This window comes from Musca domestica, unplaced genomic scaffold, assembly GCF_030504385.1.
Source record: "Musca domestica strain aabys unplaced genomic scaffold, Musca_domestica.polishedcontigs.V.1.1 15, whole genome shotgun sequence".
NCBI lineage: Eukaryota > Metazoa > Arthropoda > Insecta > Diptera > Muscidae > Musca > Musca domestica.
In genome coordinates this window covers 3398682-3422424 of record NW_026712207.1, presented here as the reverse complement: position 1 = coordinate 3422424, position 23743 = coordinate 3398682, and the positions used below count along the sequence as shown (strand labels likewise).

General features: G+C 35.7%; 1 protein-coding gene across 2 annotated transcripts in view; it reads right to left on the bottom strand.

Annotated features, from left to right (window-relative positions):
* The window catches only part of LOC101889094 (eukaryotic translation initiation factor 5B), a 103924-nt gene that overhangs the window by 39078 nt on the left and 41103 nt on the right, over window positions 1-23743 (bottom strand). For both annotated transcript variants that reach the window (XM_059119532.1, XM_059119531.1), the window contains exons 6-7: window positions 6737-6813; window positions 3179-3374 (exon numbers count right to left, since the gene is read on the bottom strand). In XM_059119532.1, coding sequence (XP_058975515.1) covers window positions 3179-3374; window positions 6737-6813 — 273 coding nt within the window. The remainder of the gene's footprint in view (window positions 1-3178; window positions 3375-6736; window positions 6814-23743) is intronic.

Here is a 23743-nt window from a genome sequence, read left to right as displayed (position 1 = left end):
CGGATGGTCGAATGAAATCGGACAAAAAAAATACATTCTTCTTGGAGCGATTAAAATGCAGACTCACACACACGCATATGGAGGAAAACTCATTGGTCTCATACATCCAACCATTAACCTGTTGCCTGGGTATGGCGGTCTGGCTGGATATTGCAACTGGAGGCCTTTATGTCCGACTACTTGACTGGACATGGCCAGGCCCCCACCTCGTCCCCAATTAAACGTTGATTCCGGGCCACAAAATGCGAGCAAAATACCTGTATGGACAAGCAGCATCTGTGGAATGATGACCATCAACCTGCAGTCGTATGTGCGTGCGTGTGTGTTTCTGTGCCTGATCAAATCTTCTTTCAGCACGCACAGCTTCCATGTGTCCATGGCAATTGTTGCACTCCGCTATTAATCTGTCTTCTAAATGATCATCGAAACCAATCGACCGGAATAGCGAAACAACAGCGATCTTCTTTAAATTGGTCATTATTCCAGAATTTGTCTTGTCCCAAAGAGCGGAGACCTCGTGGACATGGAAACAATGGAGAGAAGGTATATAGGTGCTTGACACGTTTTGTGTGATCTGCTCGCTTTTTTGTGAGACATGAAACTGCAGCAGCATTTGTTTGAAGCGGAAATTAAGTTGTAGCTAATGTTGGTTTTTGTTGTTATTGTTATTGTTGTTGTTCTTTTTTGTTAACTATTGCAATCTTGATGAACAAGAATGTTTGATAGACTCACAATTAATTCACTTTGGAAGAGGAGGACCTTTCCTTTTCTTTAGAAGGCAGAAGATCAGCTTTTGGTGTTCTATGAGAGGAGGACGTCAGCTTCTGGAGCTCTATGAGAGGAGACCGTCAGCTTCTGGTGTTCTATGAGAGGAGACCGCCAGCTTCTGGTGTTCTATGAGAGGAGGACGTCAGCTTCTGGTGCTCTATGAAAGGATACCGTCAGCTTCTGATGTTCTATGAGAGGAGACCGTCAGCTTCTGGTGCTCTATGAGAGGAGACCGTCAGCTTCTGGTGTTCTATGAAGCAGCACCAGCAGCTTCTGGTGTTCTATGAGAGAAGCACCAGCAGCTTCTGGTGTTCTATGAGAGAAGCACCAGCAGCTTCTGGTGTTCTATGAGAGAAGCACCAGCAGCTTCTGGTGTTCTATGAGAGAAGCACCAGCAGCTTCTGGTGTTCTATGAGAGAAGCACCAGCAGCTTCTGGTGTTCTATGAGAGAAGCACCAGCAGCTTCTGGTGTTCTATGAGAGAAGCACCAGCAGCTTCTGGTATTCTATGAGAGAAGCACCAGCAGCTTCTGGTGTTCTATGAGAGAAGCACCAGCAGCTTCTGGTGTTCTATGAGAGAAGCACCAGCAGCTTCTGGTGTTCTGTGAAAAAGCACCACCTTCTGTGAAAAAGCACCACCTTCTGGTATTTTATGACAAGGCTTTCTTCGGGTCTTCTAAGATAAGAAGGATATCCTCTGATCTTCGATGAGAAGACCTTGTGGTTTTCTATTCCTTCTGCTCTACTATGAGAGAAGACCTTCAGCTCTTCTATGAGAGAAGACCTTCAGCTTTTCTATGAGAGAACACCATCAGCTCTTCTATGAGAGAAGACCTTCAGCTCTTCTATGAGAGAAGACCATCAGCTCTTCTATGAGAGAAGACCATCAGCTCTTCTATGAGAGAAGACCATCAGCTCTTCTGGGAGAAGACCATCAGCTCTTCTGGGAGAAGACCATCAGCTCTTCTATGAGAGAAGACCATCAGCTCTTCTGGGAGAAGACCTTCAGCTCTTCTGGGAGAAGACCTTCAGCTCTTCTGGGAGAAGACCTTCAGCTCTTCTGGGAGAAGACCTTCAGCTCTTCTGGGAGAAGACCTTCAGCTCTTCTGGGAGAAGACCTTCAGCTCTTCTGGGAGAGGACCTTCAGCTCTTCTGGGAGAAGACCTTCAGCTCTTCTGGGAGAAGACCTTCAGCTCTTCTGGGAGAAGACCTTCAGCTCTTCTGGGAGAAGACCTTCAGCTCTTCTGGGAGAAAACCTTCAGCTCTTCTGGGAGAAGACCTTCAGCTCTTCTGGGAGAAGACCTTCAGCTCTTCTGGGAGAAGACCTTCAGCTCTTCTGGGAGAAGACCTTCAGCTCTTCTGGGAGAAGACCTTCAGCTCTTCTGGGAGAAGACCTTCAGCTCTTCTGGGAGAAAACCTTCAGCTCCTCTGGGAGAAGACCTTCAGCTCCTCTGGGAGAAGACCTTCAGCTCCTCTGGGAGAAGACCTTCAGCTCCTCTGGGAGAAGACCTTCAGCTCCTCTGGGAGAATACCTTCAGCTCTTCTGGAAGAAGACCTTCAGCTCTCCTGAGAGAAGACCTTCAGCTCTCCTGAGAGAAGACCTTCAGCTCTCCTGGGAGAGAGACCTTCAGCTGTTCTATGGAGAAGACCTTCAGCTCTTCTATGGAGAAGACCTTCAGCTCTTCTATGGAGAAGACCTCGAGCACTTCTACGAGAAGACCTTCTGCTCTCTTCTATGATAAGTCCTTATGCTCTGCTATAAAGAAGACCTCCAGATCTTTCTAAGAGAAGACCTTCTGTTCTTCTCTGAGAAGACCTTAAGGTCTTCTATGAGAAGACCTTCTGTTCTTCTCTGAGAAGACATTAAGCTCTTATATGAGAAGACCTTAAGGTCTTTTATGAGAAGACCTTAAGCTCTTCTATGAGAAGACCCTCTGCTCTTCTATGAGAGCAGACCCTCTGTTCTTCTACGAGAGCAGACCCTCTGTTCTTCTATGAGAGCAGACCTTAAGCTCTTCTATGAGAGCAGACCTTAAGCTCTTCTATGAGAAGACCTTAAGCTCTTCTATGAGAAGACCTTAAGCTCTTCTATGAGAAGACCTTAAGCTCTTCTATGAGAAGTCCTTCAGCTCTTCTGGGAGAAGACCTTCTGCTCTTCTATGAAGAAGAACTTCAACTATCAAAGAAGACCTTTTGCTCATCTATGAAAGAAGACCGTTTGGTCTCCTATAAGAAAACCTTTTGGTCTCCTATGAGTAGACCTTTTGGTCTTCTTTGAGGAGACCTTTTGGACTCCTATAAGAATACCTTTTACTTTCCTATGGAAAGACCTTCTGGTCTTCTTTGAGAAGATCTACCTTCGTCTTTAATTTAAAAATATTTTTTTTTTGAAAATATTTTTTTTGGCTCACCTTAAGTTTACATGGGAAGACGGCAATGGATTTAAATTCTTCACGTTTCTTTTGTTTCAGCTCCTCGCGATAGGCCATAAACTTATCGAACAAGTGATAAATAATATCGGCCTGGAATATTTTTACACCCAACGAATCGGCCATTTCTTGTGCTTCCTTTTCGACCTTAACGTCGAAGGCTAAAATTGTGGCAAATCTGTTAAAATAAGAGAGAAAAAAGGAAAATGATGTCAGAACTGATTAGTTTTGTAATAAAATATATTTCGAAATTTATGGAAGAATAAAAATTATAGATTTTCAAATAAATCGTTTGCAGTAATTAAAAAGGAAATCAAAAAGATAGCTATTGGCAATTAAAAAGACGTTTTAATGATTAAAATAAAATGGAAATAAATTCCAACAGGATATGGCTGAGAGAACAGTGGGTTGGAAGGGGGAGAGGGATAGGAAAAAGAAGGAAGGAATATTTTCACGAAAATATTTTATTGACATAAATTTTGAAATTGCTATAACTCATTCGAAATTTGATGGAATCAACTTCATAAAGAAAAGCAGGTCGTTCCTTTGGCAAAGAAGTTAAACCAGGTGCCTTATTTCATCCCCTCTAAGTCTTTTTTAGGGAGGCCTTCAGGTCTTCTATGGAAAGACCTCCAGGACTTCCATAGGGAGGCTCCAGGTCTTCTATACGGAGACCTCCAGGTCTTCTATATGGAGACCTCCAGGTCTTCTATGGTAAGACCTCAAGGTCTTCTATGGAAAGACCTCCAGGTCTCCAATTGAAGTCATTTATAATATCTAAATAGAGACAGACCTTTCGGCTCTTCTATGAGAAGACCTTTCGGCTCTTCTATGAGAAGACCTCTCGGCTCTTCTATGAGAAGACCTCTCGGCTCTTCTATGAGAAGACCTCTCGGCTCTTCTATGAGAAGACCTCTCGGCTCTTCTATGAGAAGACCTCTCGGCTCTTCTATGAGAAAACCTCTCGGCTCTTCTATGAGAAGACCTCTCGGCTCTTCTATGAGAAGGCCTTCGGCTCTTCTATGAGAAGACCTTCGGCTCATCTGTGAGAAGACCTTCGGCTCTTCTGTGAGAAGACCTTCGGCTCATCTGTGAGAAGACCTTCGGCTCTTCTATGAGAAGACCTTTCGGCTCTTCTATGAGAAGACCTTTCGGCTCTTCTATGAGAAGACCTTTCGGCTCTTCTATGAGAAGACCTTTCGGCTCTTCTATGAGAAGACCTTCGGCTCTTCTATGCGAAGACCTTCGGCTCTTCTCTGAGAAGACGTTCATGCTCTTCTATGAGAAGACCTGGACCATCTTTATAAGCCATTTCCATTGTTTTCTTTTCTTCCAATATTCTATACCCACTGTTTTCCAATAACCCCTGGTCCCATAGTCAAACATCTTCAAAACTTCTCTCCCCATTCGCCAAAACAGGAAGCCAACGATTTCCATTTGAAACCCAGAACAGAAGAAGAATCTGAGCCAAGCCACGTAATACGAGAGTAGTAATAATGCCGCTCCCCACCACCACCACCATCATCCTCAGCATAATGATGACGCTGCCGATGATAATAGTAATAATAAGACAAGAAAATTCCATTTCAGCAAAAAAATCCAAAATCAACAACAACAAAAAAACGGTTGCATGTGCCGGAATCAGCAGTCAATTTCAGAATTAAAACAAAAAATACGAAAAAATAACAGCGGACGCAGCAGAGTTCCTTCTCAACATTGAATTCATTCATTCATACATTTCCCGCAAACAGAGGAATGGTTGAATGGATGGACAGACTAGCGTACGGTCATCATTCACATAATTAAGTTTCGGGTTCTTGAAGTTGTTGTCGTTGTTGGATTTGTTCTTTATTCCCCCGTTTAATGTCGTTTACTTCATCCGCTGTTTTAAATAAGTAGTCCACAGCCCGTAGATGATACCTAGGGTAATCAGATTTGCTCACAATCACCGCCATAATAATAATAATAATGATGGAGATCACCATCATCATCATCATCGTAATGTGACCAAGCGACCGACCGACAGACACTCACGATCGCCATCGTCGTTACTCACTTTGCTTGGGTTCTTTGTTTTTGGTTTTTTGCTTCCTAAGGAACATTCTGCGGATGATGTTAATGGTGGCTATTAATTTATTCAACATCGGATATTCAATATCATTCGAATTATCTCCATTACAGTTTGGCGACCGTCGTCCAGTGAACCAACCAGCCAGCCAGCCATCCAGCCAAGCACCAGAGTGCAAGGGTAAGTTGTCGTTTAAATTTTGTTAGTATGTAGCTTTACGGGTATTGGTGCATTCTTAAATCAAAGCGAGCAACCAATCACCACAAAACCAATTGAGAACAGCCGGCCCTTCCTCTCCTCCAAGTGGTTTTTTAATCTAAAGTTCTTTGTCTGCCATTAATTAGCCATGACAATAAATGGCATGAATGACTGCTGGCTGAGTGGTGGGGAAAGACAAAGATCTTGACATTCGAGGTAATTACCTTTGACCTCTTAAGTCCGTCAGTTTTTGGCAAATTAAAAATGAATCATTTTTTTTTTGGGAATTGAAGCCCTACAAAGACGAGGCCACAGAAACCTTAAGAGAAGTTCTTCGTGAAGAAGAACAGAAGGCCTTCGTATAGAAGACATGAAGGACATCGTATAGACGACCTATGAGTCTTTTCATAGAAGACCTGGAGGGCTTCTCATACAGAAGACCCGGAGGTCTTCCCATAGAAGACCTGGAGGATTCTCATAGAAGACCCGAGGTCTTCGCTTAGAAGACCTGGAGTTCTTCGCATAGAAGACCTGGAGGTATTCTCATAGAAGACCTGGAGGTATTCTCATAGAAGACCTGGAGGTCTTCTCATAAAAGGCCTGGAGGTCTTCTCATAGAAAGTTCTGGAGGTCTTTTCATAAAAGCCTTGGAGGTCTTCCCATAGAAGACCTGGAGGTCTTCACACAGAAGACCTGGAGGTCTTCTCATAGAAGACCTGGAGGTCTTCGCATAGAAGACCTGGAGGTCTTCTCATAGAAGACCTGGAGGTCTTCCCATAGAAGACCTGGAGGTCTTCCCATAGAAGACCTGGAGGTCTTCTCATAGAAGACCTAGAGGTCTTCTCATAAAAGAACTGGAGGTCTTCTCATAGAAGACCTAGAGGAGGTCTTCTCATAGAAGACCAGGACCTCATAGATGACTTGGAGGTCTTCGCATAAAAGACCTGGAGGTCTTCACATAGAAGACCTGGAAAGTCTTCTCATAGAAGACCTGGAGGTTTTCTTATAGAAAACCGGGAGGTTTTCTTATAGAAGACCTGGAGGTTTTCTTATAGAAGACCTGGAGGTTTTCTTATAGAAGACCTCCCAAAGAAGGCCTGGAGATCTTTCAATGAAAGACCTTGTGGTCTCACATAGAAGACCTGGAGGTCGTCCCAGGTCTTCTATGTGAGACCTGGAAGTCCTCCCATAGAAGACCTAAAGGTCCTCCTATAGAAACCTGGAAGTCCTCCCTCCCTTCATGTCATTATTTACATTTCAGCTTGAATACTTACTGTGGTTCATGTTCCAGCATTGTTGAGGCCTTCATTACATCACGCTTGACAACGGGACCAATGCGAATAGCGGAATACTACAGAAAAGGAAAACAAATAGACACAAAAATAGATTAGTAAAGAAAATCGAGCAAAAAGAAAACCGATTGTAACTTAAAATAAACAGCAGTAGCAACAACAACAACATGTGATAAACAACATAATTGACATAATAATAACAATAACAACAACAATCATCATCAACCATCCAACCAGCTAGCCAAACAGACTGAATGACAGCCTCTTGGCTTTAAATTAGAGAAAAAAAATCAACGAATTTTGGACGTTGCCGCTTTTGAGGCAGCCCCCAGTCTCAGCAACAACAACAAAGTAAAAAACGTGGCCGCAGTCTCTGGTGGCATTATTCATTCATTCAGCCAGTCATTCAGTCAGTCACTCGGCAACAGTGGGGGTGACACAAATTAAGTACCAATTCCATGTGTGTGTCGGTGCACCACAGATTGTTGTGGAGGAGTTTAGTGAGCCAGCCAGCCAGGCAGGCAGTCAGTCAACCAGGCATTGAACTAAACATAGACTGCCCCCATGGGGGTAATGTTGCACACTAAGCCACTCTCACTCATTGTAGTTATGGCAGACAACATCACCGACTGTCAGTCATCAGTGGCAAACTACAATTTGCCCCCACCGCCATGGTAGTGGAATTCGTAGACAAATACACAAATGTGGATCAGAATGTAATTAAATGACAATAAAAAGATATTTACAATGAGCCGGCATTAAAAACTTTTCATATGGGCTAAAGAGGTTAAAATATAGAAAAGTTTGGAAAATTTTTGGAAACATCAACATTTAAAGATTTGTTGGTCCTTTAGAAAATTTCTTTAAAAAATCCACGTTTGGAGACCAGTTGGTCCTTTAGAAAATTTCTTTAAAAAAATCTACGCTTAGAGGTCAGTTGGTCCTTTAGAAAATTTCTTTACAAATCCAAGTTTAAAGATCTGTTGGTCCTTTAGAAAATTTCTTTAAAAAATCTACGCTTAGAGGTCAGTTGGTCCTTTAAAAAATTTCTTTACAAATCCAAGTTTAAAGATCTGTTGGTCCTTTAGAAAATTTCTTTAAAAAATCCACGTTTGGAGATCAGTTGGTCCTTGAGAAAATTTCTTTAAAAAATCCACATTTGGAGGTCAGTTGGTCCTTTAGAAAATTCCTTAAAAAATCCACGTTTAAAGGTCTGCTGGTGCTTTAGAAAATTTCTTTAAAAAATCCAAGTTTGAAGGTCTGTTGGTCCTTTAGAAAATTTCTTTAAAAAATCCACGTTTGGAGACCAGTTGGTATTTTAGAAAATTTCTTTAAAAAATTTTTAAATAAATTTTCTAAAGGAACAACTGACCTCGTTCCTTTAGAAAATTTATTTAAAAATCCAAGTTTAAAGATCTGTTGGTCCTTTAGAAAATTTATTTAAAAATCCACGTTTAAAGGTCTGTTGGTCCTTTAGAAAATTTCTTTAAAAAATCCACGTTTAAAGATCTGTTGGTCCTTGAGAAAATTTCTTTAAAAAATCCACATTTGGAGGTCAGTTGGTCCTTTAGAATATTTCTTTAAAAAATCCACGTTTAAAGGTCTGTTGGTCCTTTAGAAAATTTCTTTAAAAAATCCACGTTTAAAGGTCTGTTGGTGCTTTAGAAAATTTCTTTAAAAAATCCACGTTTAAAGGTCTGTTGGTCCTTTAGAAAATTTATTTAAAAAATCCACGTTTAAAGGTCTGTTGGTCCTTTAGAATATTTCTTTAAAAAATCCACGTTTAAAGATCTGTTGGTACATTAGAAAATTTCTTTAAAAAAATCCACGTTTAAAGGTCTGTTGGTCCTTTATAAAATTCCTTTAAAAAATCCACGTTTAAAGGTCTGTTGGTGCTTTAGAAAATTTCTTTAAAAAATCCACGTTTAAAGGTCTGTTGGTCCTTTAGAAAATTTCATTAAAAAATCCACGTTTAAAGATCTGTTGGTACTTTAGAAAATTTCTTTAAAAAATCCACGTTTAAAGGTCTGTTGGTCCTTTATAAAATTTCTTTAAAAAATCCACGTTTAAAGGTCTGTTGGTCCTTTAGAAAATTCCTTTTAAAAATCCACGTTTAAAGGTCTGTTGGTCCTTTAGAAAATTTCTTTTAAAAATCCACGTTTAAATGTCTGTTGGTCCTTTAGAAAATTTCTTTAAAAAATCCACGTTTAAAGGTCTGCTTGTCCTTTAGAAAATTTCTTTAAAAAACCTAAATTTAAAGATCTGTTGGTTTTTAGAAAATGTCTTTAAAAAATCCAAGTTTAAAGGTCTGTTGGTCCTTTATAAAATTTCTTTAAAAAATCCACGTTTAAAGGTCTGTTGGTACTTTAGAAAATTTCTTTAAAAAATCCACGTTTAAAGGTCTGTTGGTCCTTCAGAAAATTTCTTTAACAAATCCACGTTTAAAGGTCTTTTGGTCCTTTAGAAAATTTCTTCAAAAAATCAACGTTTAAAGGTCTGTTGGTCCTTTAGAAACTTTCTTCAAAAAATCCACGTTTAAAGGTCTGTTGGTCCTTTAGAAAATTTCTTTAAAAAATCAACGTTTAAAGGTCTGTTGGTCCTTTAGAAAATTTCTTTAAAAAATCCACGTTTGGAGACCAGTTAGCCCTTTAGAAAATTTCTTTAAAAAATCCACGTTTAAAGGTCAATTGGTCCTTTAGAAAATTTCTTTAAAAACTCCACGTTTAAAGATCTGTTTGTCCTTTAGAAAATTTTTTTAAAAAATCCACGTTTAAAGGTCTGTTGGTCCTTTAGAAAATTTCTTTAAAAAATCCACGTTTAAAGGTCTGTTGGTCCCTTAGAAAATTTCTTTAAAAAATCCACGTTTAAAGGTCTGTTGGTCCTTTAGAAAATTTCTTTAAAAAATCCACATTTGGAGGCCAGTTGGTCCTTTAGAAAATTTCTTTAAAAAATCCACGTTTAAAGGTCTGTTGGTCCCTTAGAAAATTTATTTAAAAAATCCACGTTTAAAGGTCTGTTGGTCCTTTAGAAAATTTCTTTAAAAAATCCACATTTGGAGGCCAGTTGGTCCTTGAGACAATTTCTTTAAAAAATCCACGTTTAAAGGTCTGTTGGTCCTTTAGAAAATTTCTTTAAAAAATCAACGTTTAAAGGTCTGTTGGTCCTTTAGAAAATTTCTTTAAAAAATCCACGTTTGGAGACCAGTTAGCCCTTTAGAAAATTTCTTTAAAAAATCCACGTTTAAAGGTCAATTGGTCCTTTAGAAAATTTCTTTAAAAACTCCACGTTTAAAGATCTGTTTGTCCTTTAGAAAATTTCTTTAAAAAATCCACGTTTAAAGGTCTGTTGGTCCTTTAGAAAATTTCTTTAAAAAATCCACGTTTAAAGGTCTGTTGGTCCCTTAGAAAATTTCTTTAAAAAATCCATGTTTAAAGGTCTGTTGGTCCTTTAGAAAATTTCTTTAAAAAATCCACATTTGGAGGCCAGTTGGTCCTTGAGACAATTTCTTTTAAAAATCCACGTTTAAAGGTCTGTTGGTCCTTTAGAAATTTTCTTTAAAAAATCCACGTTTAAAGGTCTGTTGGTCCCTTAGAAAAAATCATTAAAAATCCACGTTTAAAGGTCTGTTGGTCCTTTATTCCTTTTTAAAAACCCTTTATTTATTCTTTAAAAAACCCTGGTTGTAAAATCTGAAGTGCATAGGGAAAATTCTTTAAAAATCCACGAAGGGAGGTCCCAAGGTCATAAAGAAAATTAAAAAAATATATTTCGAAACATTTTTCTTAAATAAGTTCAACAGAATAGTTGCTCCATGTTCTTAGAAATCGCCATTGGTGGTAGAATTTTCTAGAAATGAGGTATTTCCATGCACAGTGGTCCGAAATTAGGAAAGCCATTTAAATTTAATTGCTGTCTGTACTACTCATACCCCATCCAGGGGGAATCGGGGAGAGAGAGAGAGCATCCACAAAAATAACAACCCGAATTGAAAATAAAATATTTATTTGCTTACAAATATAAAACAGCAACAACAAGAAGAACAACAGCGAAAACCCATCAGCAATAACACTGAACATAACACCACCGCCACGCCACGCCATGCCACGCCACCATCCATATTCGCGCAACGGAAGTAGTTTTTCCTGTTTGTTGACGTCGTCGTCGTCTTACGTTGGTCGTTGAATCGTTCTACTCATTCATTTTTATCAAAATGTACACACGACGATAATATATACATATATATACGATTTATTTGTATGTACATATGTCGGTCGTTCGGTATATATACTATATATAGGCGAAACTATGAATGAATACCCCATCCATCCACTCAGTGTGTATTAGAGTGGCCCCAACCATAAATGGTTTCTTTCAATTGCTTTCTATTACGAAATATAAGGAAGTCATTTGACTACAGATCAACATTTTCACTGCTTGGAAAGTGGTTATGGCCAGCGATTTGAAAACCACGCGACATGCACACACACTCAAACTCACATGGAGTGTAGGCTCACTTTCAAAACCGAACAAAAAAAAACACGACAAAAAGCGTTATGAATTCATTCAAAAATATGTGGCACTTTTACACACCACAACAACAACAAACACATAATAGCTGGTGAATGCGGAAATTAAAGTGTGACTTATGAATGCTAATAGCAGAGGGCCAATAAGTTTTGGGGAAGTCTAAACTAGGAAGGTGATTAGTTATAAAAACTCGAATTGTAGATTTTTAAAGATTGGATTTTTTGAAGAACTTTTCTAAAGGACTAACTGACTCTTTAACGTGGATTTTTTAGAAATGTTTTAGGGCCTAACAGGTCTTTTAACTTGGATTTTTAAAATACATTTTCTAAAGGACAAACTGATTTTTTTTTTTTTTAATTTTCCAAAGGACTATAACTGTTAAAAGCGGATTTTTTTAAAGAAATTTGCTAAGGGACCAAAAGACTTTTTGACTTTGATTTATCAAAGAAATTCTCAAAATTTTGTTTTTTTTTTTCAAATAAATGTTCTAAAGGACTAACAACTCCAAACATGGATTTTAATGAAATTTTACTGAAAGGCTGAAAGACCTCTAAAAAAAGATTTTTAAGGCTGTTTTATAAAGGACCAACAGAGCTGCCAACATCGATTTTTTAAGACTTTTGTAGAGGACTAACAGACCTTTTTTTTAAAGAAACTTGCATTTTTAAAGAATTATTTTAAGGTCTCAACAGACTTCTAAACTTAAGACATCTCTACAGCACCAGCAGACCAGTAATCGTAGATTTTTCAAAAAAATGTTTAAAGGACCAACTGACCTTTGAACGTGGGTTTTCTTAAGGAATTTTCTATGGCCAACAGACCTTTAAACGTGGATTTTTTAAAGAAACTTTCTAAAGGAACAACTGACCCTTAAACGTGGATTTTTAAAGAAATTTTCTAAAGGAACAACTGACCCTTAAACGTGGATTTTTAAAGAAATTTTCTAAAAGACTAAGATACCTCCAAACATGGATTTCAAAGAAATTTTGCTAAAGGACTTAAAACGTGGATTTTTAACGAATTTTTAAGGGTTCAACAGATTTTCAAACCTGGATTTTTTAAGGCATATTTTAATGCTTCCGACTTTCCAACATGGATTGGTTAAATGAATTTTAGAAAGAATAAGCAGAACTCTATACTTGTTTTTTTTAGAAATTTTAAGGGACAAACTGACCCCCTAACGTATATTTTTAAAGGAATATCTCACCTATAAACGTAAATTTTTTAAAGAAATTTTCAAATATTTCAAATTTTTCTCATAGACTTCTTAACATTTACTTTTTAAAGAAATTTTCTAAAGGACTAATAGACCATTAAACGTGGATTTTTAAAGAGATTTTCTAAAGGACCAACAAACCTTAAAACGAGGATTTTTAAACCATTTTTTTCAAAAGACCAACATACCCTATGCATAAACTTGTTCCAAGGATTTCTTTCACAATTCCAAGCATGGATTTTTTAAAGAAATTTTCTAACGGCCAAAAGGCATCTAATCTTGGATTTTTTTAAAGAGATTGTATAAAGAACTAACATACCTCTAAACATGGATTTTTGTATAGAAATTCTTAAGTAAGCCCCTTACAGACCTCAAATTGTATGTATTCCAAAAAAAATCCCAAAGGACTAACAGACTTTTGAACGTGGATTTTGTAAATTAAATTTGCTAAAGAACTAACGGACCTCTCAACATGGATTTTTTAAAGAGGGTTTCACAAGGACCAACAGACCTCCAAAACGTGTATATTTTAAGAAATTTTGGAAAATTTCTTAAAATACGTGGATTTTTGAAAGGAATTTCCTAAAAAACTAAGGACTTCTAAAAACATTTTTGAAACGGCTGACAGATCTCCAAACGTGGATTTTTCTAAAGGACTTACATTCCTCTAAATTCGTTGCAATTATTTTCTTTACGGACCTGTGAACGTAGAACTTTTCTGAGGGAAATCCAAAGTTGTAAATGTGGAATTTTCTGAAGGATTTTGAAGGTTATCAACGAAAGTTTTTTATAGCATTTTTCAAAGGACTTCCAAGGCTTTCAAAGTAGAATTTTTCGCAAGGACTTCTAAGGCTGCAAACATAAAAAAATCTATTAAGGTCTTCCAAGGATATCAACGTGGAATTTCTCTGAAGGACTTTCAATGCTATCAGCACGTAATTCTTAAAGAGTTCTTCTAAAAGACTTCCAAGGCCATATGTGCAGAATTTTTCAGCAAAAATGTTTAAAAATTTTCAAGACTATCAACGTATATTTGTTCAAGGATTGTCAAGGCAATTAACGTGGATTTTTTCAAATAACTTTTTCTAAATGACTCTCAGGACTATCAACTTTGAAATAATCCTTCTAAGGGATTTTCGTGTCTTTCAAAACGTTGCTGTAATAAATATTCTAAAGAACTTTCGGATCCTTCAAGGTGATGTAATGTTGGTCCTTCAACAAAATCAAATAAACTATTAGCGGCATTATAGTCCCCCAAAAATTCCTAAAAAAATCAGGATTACTGGCTTTTAAGTCCCTCAAAATATTGTCAAAAAATCATCTAATAGTGATCTCATCGTCTTTCCAAAAGATTTTAAAATCCATGATTATTGATAAAAAGGTAATCCTCATATTCTTTAAAAAAAATATTCAAAAATCTGCAATTCAATAATGTTACTATTAAGTGGTTTTATAGGCCCTTAAAAAATCTATAATTGGACTTCAAAGGATATCAACATGGAAATTATTTGAAGGATTCGCGGAATTTTTAAGCAAAAAAATTTTAAGAATTTTTAAGGCTATCAATTTCCCATATTCTTTAAAAAATAATTTTAAAAAATCTGAGATATTTAATCCTTCAAAAATCAACTATGTGGCTTTTTTATAGGCCCTTAAAAAAATCCTTAATGGTTCAAAAAAATATAAAAATCCTAAAATTGTGATCTCACAGCCTTTCAACAAATTCTTAAGAAATCCATGTTCATAGTCCCCTCGAAAGTTAATTTAAAAATCCACATTTTCTGATCTGATCCTCCAAAAAAAATCTTTAAAAACACCATCAGTCTTCCCAATTTTCTATTTTCATAACTCCTCTACAAAATCTTAGAAGACCCAAGAAAAATAAAAAAACTTCTTGTCCTCCTACGCAGTCTAATAGTCCTTCGAAAAAAAATCCTTTCTAAAATTGTATTTGCTTTCCACCCAGACAACCAAAAATCTTTGCATATTTGACTCTCATTTTTTCACTCTGCAAGTCAGAACATAACCACTTCAAATGTTCATGTATGTGTGTGTGTCTGTCTGTCTGTGCAACATAAAAACCCACACTTACACCTCCTCATCGATGTGTTGTATGGAAATTCAAATTTCCATTTTAGAATACGAATTCAAAACCGTACAACTATTTGCAGCAAAAAACAACAAATACAGCACAGCTAACAACAACAGCGGAGGCATTACATTACTGATGAAATGCGGAAATGGTTGATGATGATGATGTGACACAAAAACGAAAAAAAAAAAAAACAGATGAAAGAAAACAAGCAAACAGCAACAACAATTCAGACCAAAAAAAAACCAAAAAGCTGGAGGTTTGCTTGGTTACATTTAGAAATCTGTGGGAATTAACCTGATGAGTTTGAAATGAGTCGTTGTTGTTGTTGCTGTTTGTTTGGAATCTAGTGTGATTAGCATCATCGAACAACACCGAAAAATATTCAAGTTTATGATGCATTCAAAGAATCAGACATTAGGCCTCCACATATTTTGACCACGACATGTTGTTGTCAATCCATTGACAGATATGCAATTTTAATCATTGAATATTTATGATGTTGTTGAGCGAAGGAGGGAGGCAGGGAGCGGCGGCACAGTGTTTAAAAATGGGAAATTTTCTAAAGGACCAACAGACCATAAAACGTGGATTTTTTAAAGAAATTTTCCAAAGGACCTACAGACCTTTAAACGTGGATTTTTAAAAGGAAATTTCCGAAAGGACCAACAGACCTTTAAACGTGGATTTTTTAAAGAATTTTTCTAAAGGACCAACAGACATTTAAACGTGGATTTTTTAAAGAATTTTTCTAAAGCACCAACTGACCTATAAACGTGGATTTTTTAAAGAAATTTTGTAATGCACCAACAGACCTTTAAACATGGATTTTTCAAAGAAATTTTGTAATGCACCAACAGACCTTTAAACATGGATTTTTCAAAGAAATTTTCTAAAGGAAGAACAGACCTTTAAACATGGATTTTTTAAAGAATTTTTTTAAAAGACCAACAGACCATAAGACGTGGATTTTTTAACGAAATTTTCTAAAGGACCAACAGACCTCCAAACGTGCATTTTTTTAACGAAATTTTCTAATGGACCAACAGACCTTTAAAAGTGGATTTTTTAAAGAAATTTTCTAAAGGACCAACAGACCCCTAAACGTGGATTTTAAAAGGAAATTCTTTAAAGGACCAAGAGACCTCTAAACTTGGATTTGTTAAAGAAATTTCCTAAAGGACCAACAGACCCCTAAACTTGGATTTTTAAAGAAATTTTCTAATGAATTCGGAGACCTCTAGACGTGGATTTTTTAAAGAAATTTTCCAATAAATTGGGAGACCTCTAGACGTGGATATTTTAAAGAAATTTTCCAATTTTTTAAATAAATTTTCCAATTAATTTTCAAATGAATTTTTTATTCAATTTTCCAATGAATTTTCTAATGAATTTTTAAATCAAATTTCCAATGTATTTTTAATTCAATTTTCCAATGTCTCCAAACCTCTAGACGTGGATCTTTTAAATAAATTGGCCAATGAATTTGGAGACCTCTAGACGAGGATTTTTAAATAAATTTTCCAATGAATTTGCTGACCTCTAAACGCGGATTTTTTAAATAAATTTTAAAACGAATTTGGAAACCTCTAAACGTGGATTTTTTAAAGAAATTTTAAAAATTTGAAATTTTTTTCTAATTGACCTTTAGATCTCCAAACGTGGTTTTTAAAGATTTTTTCTAACGGACTTTTAGTCCTCCAATCGTTGTTTTTTAAAGATTTTTTTCTAACGGACTTTTAGATCTCCAATCGTGGATTTTTTATAGATTTTTTCTAAGGGACTTTTAGACCTCCAATCGTGGATTTTTTAAAGATTTTTTTCTAAGGGATTTTAAGATCTCAAATTTTTTTAGGGAATTTTAGACATCCAATCGTGGATTTTAAAGATTTTTTCTAAGGGATGTTAAGATCTCCAATTTTTTGGGGACATCCAATCGTGGATTGAAATTTTTTTCTAAGGGATTTTTAGACCTCCGACCTGCATTTTTTAAAGAATTTTTCTAAGGGACTTCTAGACCTCTAATTGTGAATTTTTTAATGATTTTTTCTAACGGATTTTAAGATCTCCAATCGTGGATTATTTTAAAAATATTTTTTTAGGGAATTTTAGACCTCCAATCGTGAGTTTTTCTAAGCGATTTTTAGACCTCCAATCGTAAATTTTTAAAGGATTTTTTCTAACGGACTTTTAGATCTCCAATCGCGGATTTTTTAAAGATTTTTTCTAAGGGACTTTTAGATCTCCAATCGTGGATTTTTTACAAACATTTTCTAAGGGCATTTTAGACCTCTAATCGTGGATTTTTTAAATATTTTTTCTAAGTGACTTTTAGACCTCCAATCGTGGATTTTTAAAGATATTTTTTAGGGATTTTTTGACCTCCAATCGTGGATTTTTTAAAGATTTTTTTCTGAGGGACTTTTAGATCTCTAATCGTGGATTTTTTAAAGAAGTTTTTAACGGACTTTTAGACCTAATCGTGGATTTTTAAAGAAATTTTTAACGGACTTTTAGACCTAATCGTGGATTTTTTAAAGAAATTTTAACGGACTTTTAGACCTAATCGTGGATTTTTTGAAGAATTTTTCAAGGGAATTTTAAATCTCCAAACGAGGATTTTTTAAAAAAAAAATTTCTAAGGGACTTTACTGACCTCTCAACGTGGATTTCTTTAAAAATTTGCTAAGGGACCAACAGACCTTTAATCGTCAAATTTTTAATGATTTTTTTCTAACGGACTTTTAGACCCCCAATCGTGCATTTTTAAAGATTTTTTCTATCGGACTTTTAGACCTCCAATCATGGATTTTTTAAAGATTTTTTATAAGGGACTTTTAGATTTCCGATCCTGGATTTTTTAAATAATTTTTCAAGGGAATTTTAAATCTCCAAGTGTGGATTTTTCAAAGAAATTTTCTAAGGGACTTTTAGATCTCCAATCGTGGGTTTTTAATTTTTTTCTATTGGATTTTTAGACCTCCGATGTTCATTTTTTTAAAGAATTTTTCTAAGGGACTTTTAGACCTCCAATCGTGGATTTTTTTAAGATTTTTTCTAAGGGGATTTTAGACATTCATTCATTCTTTTTTAAAAATTCCTTGTAAGTGACTTTCAGATTTCTCAAGGTGGATTTTATTTAAATTTTTTTAAGGTGATCTGAAGGTTACCCAACGGGTATTTTTCAGGATTTTTTCAAAAGAATTTTCGCAGCTCTCATCGCTTATTGTTTTTTGGTATTTTTTTCTAAGGACTTTCAGGTCAATGGACGTGGTCCTTTAAAGTTTATTTTCCAATGGACTTTTAGACCTTACCATTCGGATTTTTTAACAAAGAACTATCAGACCTTTAATAATGGATCCTTTAAAGAATATTTTCGAGAGGGTTTCAAGGCCTGAAAACTTGGGGTTTTTAAAGCAATTTTTTAAAAACTTTTAAGAATTTTAACCGTATATTTTTCCGAAGTGCTATTAGGTATTTTCTTGTGGTTTTGCACTAATATTTCAACGGGAACATTCAAACCATTTAGGGAGGACTTTCATACCTTTTGACGGATATATTTTAATTGTGGATAAATTTTTTTAAATTATTTTTTTACATATTTTTGTAGTTTTTTTATTCAATTTCCCCCCACTGTGCCACCATGTCCACCACGTGCCTACTATTAGTCTCTCTCTCCCCTTTTGGCCAGGTTAATAGCTACGAGAGCAGCAACAACAAAAAACTACAAACTTGTTCATTTTCAAATAAAATATTTATAGAGTAGGCCATAACCGTGTCGGAGAGTAGGTGTTCGTTGGTTCGATTTTTTTTTCGTTTTCGCTGATTCCACGGATGGTTGGGCTAGTAATGTGTGTGTGCGTAGGTGTTCTGGGAAAGATTGTAACTTTGAGTTTACATAGAAAATAAAATATAAAATTAGCCAGGGCAAATTAAACAAAAAAAAAACACCGAAAAACACAACGTCGCACAGCTGGAAAATGTTATTTTTGAAACATTTAAAGTTCACACATATTTAAATTGGAGGTTGGAGAAGCTACTTGCTATTCATAGATATGCAGCGAGAGATAAGAACTATAAAAACTCTTCTCGGACCATGGAACTTCAAATCGGTTAAATGTCATCATGGCCTCTTTATTTATGGGGTCATTTAACACAAGGTTAGTTAATGGCTATGGGTATGTGATTTCAATCATGAATGGTTGGGGATTTGGAAATAGTTTTTTTGGGAAATAAAAAATTCCCCCCTCTCCCCTTAGCCAAAATTGGTTATTGAAACCTTAAATATCTTCCGATGGCCTGCAATGATTTTTTATTATTATTTTCATATTTTCATGGCATAGCCAAGCGACACCAGCAATGCCAAACTATTTGCCCAAGTTGGCCCCAGCAGAGGCAGCAACACATTGGGCACTTTGCACTGTTGCTGCCACCGCTGCTGCTGTCCATATTTGAAAAAAAACAACGACCAACGGAAATGACTAATAATTGACTTCATTAGATATCGTTTTCGTTTTAGAAAAACCATAGCGAACCACCAACCAGCCAACCAAACAACAACAACGAAAAATACAATTTTTAATTTTGGCTGTCGACCGCATTTTGCAAAAATACGACGCCATGTCTGTCGGAATCAACGCAGCCGGGGAGAGAGCGCTACGTGCTGTGCCACTAAGCGTACAATAATTGTATTGTGTGTGTGTGCGGGCGGGCGGACGGACGGACGACTAGAGTGGGTAAAGGTATTATAACTAGGCGAAATGAGGGACAGACAGACCGTCCGACAACTTAACCTAACATTTGTGTATGTCAAAATATTAGAAAACCGCCCGCATGGTGGCCGCGGCCACCAGCAACAACAAACAACTCGTCAATGTTGCTGACTGGCTGTTGGCGGCGACGTTGTTGTCACAAATTTTTTGACAAATATTTCATCCATAATCAGCGTTATTTAATGTCAACCGTGGCGAGACTTAAATTTCAAATTTGTTTTCTCTCCAGATGTCAACATTGAAAATTACAAAAGCGAAAACAACACTCAGGCCGGAAATTTCACAAAACTTAACCTCAATGTTTTGAAACCTAAAATATAACCTTAAAAAGTAGATAAAGGTTACATCATTAAAATATGTCTCAAACACACACAATTCTGAAAATTATGAGCATTCTTAAACCACATAACCTTGAAAACACTCAAAAAAAATACATAACCTCCAAAAAATTTTGAAACATAAACCTCAAAATAAGTTGCAATATCTCAAAATATGTAACCCATAACTAAATGTGGAAAAGAATCCATTTAAGATGGATATTTGAAAAGCCTCATATTCGAATCAAGATAACCAAACAATTTTGAAAGGAATATAACCCAGACCTATATTTTACAAAAAAAAAAAAAAATAAAATAAAATAACCTTAAAATATACTTAAGCGTATTTTGAAATCAGTGAAGCTAGAATGAATTCAAGGCACACACGTCTACATAACTTTCAGCATATCAATAATGTTAAAATACCACGAAAAACATAACCTTAAACTTTTCAAATTTGTGAAACAGAATCTCAAACTAACTTAAACAAACTTGCAAGACCTATGGAAATTTAGGCATAGAATCTTAATTTTTTAAAAATATAATAACAAGTCTAATTTTAAATTTTCAAACATTTATTTTCAAGAGTAATCGGGTTTATCAATGCGGATTTTTGAGAATTATTTCAAACAACTTTCAAACCTTTTAAATAGGGGTTTTAAAGAATTTATCGACATGGAATTTGTTCAGGAATTATTCGAAAAAATTTCCTTCTTACACGGTTTTCGAGACAAATTTCAAATATGCTATTGAGAAATTTTAAAGAATTTTTCTAAAAACTTGTACGTCTCTCGGCCTCGATTTTTAAGGGGTTTGGGAGACTTGCAGAATCATTCTAAAGAATCTTTAGTAACTCCAAAAGTGGATTTTTGAATTTTTTATATAGAGCAGAGCTCTCAAGAATTTGTATAAAAAGCTTTCAGACTTGAAAACAAAGATTTTTAAAAGAAAATGTGGGAATTTTTGAAAAAAATGAACCCTTATTCACAAAGAATTTTTCTAAATTTTTTAAGATATTTATTCTAATTTTTTTGATGAACATGTATGAACATTTTAAGATCTTTAAGCTGAAATTTTTCTAATTTTTTGGAAAATTTTCTAATCATTTTATATCAAATAACTTGAATTTCTAAAGAAATTTCACACCCCTCAATATAGTCTTTTAAACTATTTTTTATAGACATTCATGCCTTTTACTTTTATGCATTTTTCAAGAAATTTATTTTTGCCATTTTTCGTCTCTCCATGAATATGATAATACCCTCAGCCATATGGCTAGAGAGGGTATATATAATTTGATACGGCCAAAACGTGCCTCATCAAAATCACGTTTTTAAACCTTAGGTATCTTTGGACCAAATCCGTTTCAGGACATTTGGAATCGATCTAGCAATGTCCGTCCTTCAGTCCGCCTGTCTGTTTGGCTGCTGCGGCGATAACTCTCGAAGGGAGTATCCGATTTGGTCCAATCTTGGTGCATCGTAATATTATTATCAAACTTAGATCGAGTTCGGATATGGACAATATCCAGGCAATATACCCCACAAAAGGTCAACATTTTCAAAGAAAATATTTTACTGCACAAAAAGAGAAAGAATAATCAGATTTTGTTTCAATTTTGCAAATTCTGAAATTTGCATCCGTGCTAATCAGTACCCTCAACAAGGGTCAAAATTTGGAATATCCATGAAGCCCATAAAACGCGAAATTAACTTTCGAATCCTTTCAGACTTGGCACATCTCAATATCTCCATCAACACAAGATCTATTATAAAGATGGTAGAGATCGGACCACTCCTTCTGGTATCTCCCCCACAAAGGGCCAAAGGTTTGAACCAAAACGATTATAAATTCCGAAAAAGCATTCGATTCTCTTCATATTTCACACATTCCATTATTTCTACTAACAAAAGATCTGCTGTGAAGATAGAATGCATCGGTCCACTTCTTCTGGTATCTCCCCCACAAAAAGGGTCAAAATTTTGTATGACCATGAAGCTCATAAAACGCTATTTCCATCAACACAAGATATTTTATAAGGATGGCAGAGATCGGAAATTTTCTTCTGGTACCTCCCCACAAAGGCCCAAAATTTTGAATAACCAAAACGATCATAAAATCCGAAATAAGAATCCTGTTCTCTTCATATTTCACACATGCCATTATTTTTACTAACACAAAAGCTGCTGTGAAATGGGATATATAGGCGCAGTTCTTCTGGTACTTTTCCCACAAAGGATTCAAAATTTTGAAAAAAAAAACGCGAAATAAGCATTATCTTCAAATTTCGGTCATCTAAACATTTTTGCTGGGCGTATACATCTGTCGGCAAAACCGACTGATACTGCTTGGCTTGTTAAAGATTTTTTCATGATTCTTCATTCCACTAATCGTGGATTTTAAAAGGGTTTTTAGTTTTATGTTTAATGGGTTTATAATCGTCTATCCGAGTATTTCTCAGGGGTCTTCAATACACCAATCGTGCAGTTAAAAAAAAAATTTTTCAAGGGTCTTCAGTCCACTAATGGTGGATTTTCAAAGATTTTTTTCAAGCTTCATCAGTCCACTATCAGTTGCACTTTAAAGTATTCAGTCCTCCAATCGAGTTTTTAAGATATTTTGTAAAGAGTTATTGGATCACCTATCTTGGATCAAAGTCATCAATCATACCTTTTTTAACGATTTTTTTTCAGATTTTTAAGATATTTCACTTAGGTTTTTTTGATTTTATTGCAAAGCCATTGGCACAAAATCTTATCTTCATGCACTTCGCTAAGGGGCGCCCAACATTGACGGCCTCTTATGATTCTTCTATGGATACAAGACAAGAAAAAGTGTGAATAAATGCTTTGAACCCCTTTAATAGATCCTTTTTATAAATAAGATCTTCAATAGGTCTACCCTCTGCTCAAAAAGAGGAAAAATAAACCCCTCCTCACTAAACAATCAAGAGTTTATTTTTTCATTTGCATTCTAAGATTTTGAAAAAAAATTTTCCATGTTTCAGACGAAATTTTGTAAGGGTCATCAAGACTTTGAAATCCCCAGACTTGGATGGATTTCATAAATAATTTATTTAGAGGATATTTTACAAAGTTTCCCAAAGAGCTAAAGGACACTAATCTTGAATTTTTACAATATCTTATTCACATGTACTTTGTAAAATGGCGCCCAACGTGAATTTATAACAAATGTATGTTTGTGTACATAGACGGCCTCTTAAGGGTCTTCCATGGGTAAAAAGGCAAAAAAAAGGTGCTCCAATGCCAAGAAAACCTTCAAAAGATCCCCTTTGAAGACCTTCAATAGAACTAGTATACCTCATAAGCCAATTCTTCAGTCCAATAATAATGGATTTTAGACGAAATTTTCCAAGGACCACTAAGACTTTTTAAAAACGAGACTTTGGTGGATTTTTTAAATAATTTATTTGAAGGGTATTTAGTCCACTTAGGATGGAGTTTTTTACAACTTTTCTCAAAGAGACTAAGGACTCTAATCGTGAAATTTTCCAATATCTTATTCACATGTACTTTGTAAAATGGCGCCCAACGTGAATTCATAAAAAATGTATATAAATGACGGCCTCTTATTGGTCGGGCGGGCCGAACTTTCAATACCCTCCAACTCAGGGTAATGGAAACATTAAAACCAATTATGACCCCCTAATACCAAATTTTAGACAAATTCGTGGGAAAATGTGGCAAAAATCATCAAAATACATAATATCGGGAGGTACCGATATATAGGGATTATTATACCGAATCGTAGACCGATACATCCAACCATTCTAGACACAATACAAATTATTCTGCTAAATTTTGACGCTCTACGTCAAATAATGTGGCCTGTATCGTGATTTCAACAGACAGACAGACAGACGGACATCGTTAAATCGACTTCGAATTTTATGCTGATTATGAATATATATACATTATGGGGTCTGCAACGAATATTTATGGAATGTTACAAACGAAATGACAAACTTAATATAACCTTCTTTCCAAGGTGGAGGGTATAAAAACCTTCAATAGATCCCCTTTGCAGAGAAGATCTTCAACAGGT